The 4238-nt window shown below is 42.9% G+C and overlaps 1 protein-coding gene across 1 annotated transcript in view; it reads right to left on the bottom strand.

The window, feature by feature from the left end:
* The window catches only part of Sec11c (SEC11 homolog C, signal peptidase complex subunit), an 18739-nt gene that overhangs the window by 7624 nt on the left and 6877 nt on the right, over positions 1-4238 (bottom strand). Inside the window, exon 2 of the mRNA XM_005356207.3 lies at positions 1464-1573. Coding sequence (XP_005356264.1) covers positions 1464-1573 — 110 coding nt within the window. The remainder of the gene's footprint in view (positions 1-1463; positions 1574-4238) is intronic.

Genomic DNA, 4238 nt, shown 5'->3' with positions numbered 1-4238 from the left:
AAGAGGGTCCATCTAGAGCCCTCCTCTCCCTCTTGCATCTGAAGACTGAGCATACTGCCTCACACATGCCTCACAGATGCTCAGCCACTGAGATCCATCCCTGGACCCCTTCTCTTAAAAAAGCTTGAGGGTTTTTATTTCTCCTTCTTTCTTCCCTTGCTTCCTTCCCCCAGCTCCCTTGTTAAGGATAAAACTCAGGACCTTAACTTGCTTTGCCAATAAATGACATCCTAAGCCCTCTTTCAAAACAAAAGAAAAACCCCTCCAAGCTATCATCCCTTCGAACAGTCTCTGAGCAGAAGTATAACCATCTAAGTACATAAAGTAAAGCAGGGTTATGGGGTCCAGGACCCAGGAGCCTGGTCCTTTTCTCACTCCTCATGCGCCACAGGGCCCCTGGGCACTCCTGAAACAGTGTCAACACTGATGAGCCAAGGATCCTGCTGCTCCTCTGGGAGCTACACTTCTTCAGGCATGTACGATTATGAACACTGCAAATCCATTCCTTGGCTAGTCACACAAAGGTGCCCTGGGGAAGTCTAAACACAGCTGCAGCCCAGCAGAGCCCGAAGGAAAGACACTGGTTTGGGAGCAAAAGGCCCATAGTGTGACCTTGGCTCCTGGACTCGTTAGCTATGACTGATCAAGTGACCACAATTGCCCCCCTTCTGCCCCCAAACAACAAAGAGGCTCTATTGCTACCAACAGTAGAGACTTAATGATGTCAGACACACTGGACAAAGCACCATGAAGCACCTGCTGGCTGCCAAACAGGGCCATTTGATTTCAAATAGACTGAAGATTCTCCCCTGAATAACTTTACAGCTGTACAAAGTTGGCAATATTCACTCTTCTAAAGCATAGAGATACATTTTCATAAGCATGACAGTCTCCAGGAGCCAGAGGCCATCGACATCTGACTCTAGGAGACTGGAGGGACACACGCTCGTTCCACTGGGTATTGCTTAGCATTTTAAACTAGTTAGGTATAAAGGTCAATTTGTATACCAACAATGCATTATCCCACTTTGCTGAACTGTTGTTGCAATACACTAAAAGCACCAGCATCAACAAGCTCTTAAACAGTAGGTCATAACCCCTTTGGGGGACAAATGACTCTATCAGGGGGTCACCTAAGACCATCGCAAAACACAGATATTTACATTACAATTCATAGAAGTAGCAAAATTACAGTTATAAAGTAGCAATGAAAATACTTTCCTCACCAGAACATGAGGAACTGTAGTAATGGGTGGCAGCATTAGGAAGGTTTGAGAACCACTGCTCTAAAACATCATTTGAAAAAGATAGCATTTTTCAATAAATGTCAGAAAACAAAACACACTCAATAACCTTCAATAAAGAAGCTTGAGTATTTTATCCCAATAAAATATGAACTCACGGCTGTCACACAAGGCACAGGGAATCAGTGCGATGGGATAAAAACCAGGATCAGGTCTTACCTCAGCACCACCACGATGGGACTCTCGCTGCCCGTGAGAACAATTAAGCCTTTCCATATCATGAGGGCTGAAGACACGATCATGGCAAAGTTTAAAACCTGGTAGTAGAGCTGGAACGAAAAGGCCAAATCAAAAGTGAAAACTGACGGCAGAATATCTAATATTCACACAACAGAGTTTGGATGTACTTACAAAATTTAACAAGGTATAATTTTAGGACTAGTAGTATTTCAACTTTTACTTACTGGATAAGCCTTCCAAATATCACCTCCAAGTCAGTGAGAAAAGAGAGGGAAACAGCTATCTCTTTGACCAGTTTCATCAGCCATGGACTCTGCCCAAGTGACTGCTACACACCCCTCACTTTCAATAGCCCTGTACAACAAGAGGGTACTGCCACCAGCAGTGGGCCTAATGACCTCAGACACACTGGACAGAGCATCCTAGGCATCTTCTTTCTGGCTCCCAAAGATGATCACTTGGCTTCAAATGGACTGAAGATGTTCCCCAAGGAGGTTGGTTATAGCTTTGGGGTTCCCTAGCACTTCAAACACTAAACATTTCTCCTAGCAGATTCAACCACTGGCAGCTTCTATTGCAGCTTAGTACGGATGCAGCTTAGAGCTGTGCAGCCCATGTTCTCACCCTGAGAGTCTGGCACGTCTAAACTTCTCCTAAACTGTGCCTTTGCCCGTGGCTAAACAGCTCCAAATGGAACCTAAACAGTAGGCCTCTGCTTCTGACACAACTTAAATACCTGTTTGTTTAAATGCACTATAAATACTTCAAAGGGTGAGCAGTAAATATTTGGTTAAGAACACAGGTACAGGAGTCACAAAAGTCAACAGGTCAGGGCTAACCCTGACTCCTGCATGTGTGCTGAGGTGCAGCCTCTTCTTTGCCCCAGCTGTCTGCCATACCTGTCAACCCCAGGAGGCTAAAGGGCAAACCAAAGTCTGTACACATCCCAACTCCCTTCCAACAGTAGCTGAACTGTAATCTGGATGCCCCCCCCCATCCTTCATGTGGCCACACAAACTAAAGTTACCCTTCTTAGCACTACCCAATAGGCAAGTTCCTCAGGTTCTGTCCTTCCTGCAATGTAAGAAGGCACCTGACCATCTGAAGATTCTATCAGCTTTGCATACTTCCTTTTGGAGCGAGTATGGAACAGAAGCCAGATCACAGGGCTCTGAACATCATTTCCGCAAATATTCTAATTTAACTTTAGCTGAAACAATGTGGAGAAATAGACTGGTTTGGGGTTCTGGTACTTGATCGCAGTGAGGTGTATTGTATATTTTGAGATAATGACAAGATTTTTTAATTGATTTTTATTGAGCTATACATTTTTCTCTGCTCCCCTCCCTGCCTCTCCCCTCCCCTTCAACCCTCTCCCAAGGTCCCCATGCTCCCAATTTACTCAGGAGATCTTGTCTTTTTCTACTTCCCATGTAGATCAGATCCATGTATGTCTCTCTAAGTTCCTCTGGGATTGTGATTTGTAGGCTGGTTTTCTTTGTTTTATGTTTAAAAACCACTTATGAGTGAGTGCATGTGAAATTGTCTGTGTCTGTGTTACCTCACTCAATATGATGTTCTCTAGCTTGGTGCTGGCATAATTGGATATCAACATGTAGAAGAATGAAAATAGATCCATATCTATCATCATGCACAAAACTCAAGTCCAAATGGATGAAACACCTCAACTTAAAGCCAGCCACACTGAACCTCACAGAAGAGAAAGTGGGAAGCACATCTGAACGCATTGGTACAGGGAACCACTTCCTAAATATAACCCCAGCAGCACAGACACTGAGAGAAACAATTAATAAATGGGACCTCCTGAAACTGAAAAGCTTCTGTAAAGCAAAGGACATGGTTAACAAACAAAACAACAGCCTACAGAGTGGGAAAAGATCTTTACTAACCCCAAATCAGACAGAGGTCTGATCTCCAAAATATACAAAGAACTCAAGAAACTGGTTATTAAAAGAACAAATAATACAATTTAAAAAATGGAGTATAGACCTAAACAGAGAACTCTCAACAGATGAATCTAAAATGACTGGAAGACACTTAAGAAATGCTCAACATCCTTAGCCATCAGAGAAATGCAAATCAAAACAACACTGAGATTCCATCTTACACCTGTAAGAATAGCCAAGATCACAAACACTGATGACAACTTATGCTGGAGAGGTTGTAGGGTAAAAGGAACACTCCTGCACTGCTGGTGGGAGTGCAAGCTGGTACAGCCCCTTTGGATATCAGTGTGGCGACTTCTCAGAAAATTAGGAAACAACCTTCCTCAAGGCCCAGCAATATCACTTTTGGGTATATACCCAAAGGATGCTCAATTGTACCAGAAGAACATGTGCTCAACTATGTTCATAGGAGCATTGTTTGTCATAGCCAAAACCTGGAAATAACCCAAATGCCCATCTACGGAAGAATGGACAAGGAAAATGTGGAATATTTATACAATGGAGTACTACACAGCTGAAAAAAATAATGACACAAGATTTTTTTTTTAATGACAAGATTTTTAAAGCTTTAGCAGAAACAAGTGATAAATGTTTGAAGTGACAGATACACTAATCACTGGTTTGATTACACAATGTAAACATGACTGAAACTTCACACAATACCCCATAAAGTGACAAGTTAATAAATGTTTAATATACAACAAAATGTTTTTTAAAATGCGCATGGCCAGCAGAAATGCAGCCAAGGACACTGAGGAAGGCCTAGCAGGGAGGGGTCCTGACTCCC

The sequence above is a fragment of the Microtus ochrogaster genome, chromosome 18 (genome assembly GCF_000317375.1).
Source record: "Microtus ochrogaster isolate Prairie Vole_2 chromosome 18, MicOch1.0, whole genome shotgun sequence".
NCBI lineage: Eukaryota > Metazoa > Chordata > Mammalia > Rodentia > Cricetidae > Microtus > Microtus ochrogaster.
Note: the sequence above shows the minus strand (reverse complement) of the source record. Positions and strands in the feature narration are given on the sequence as shown.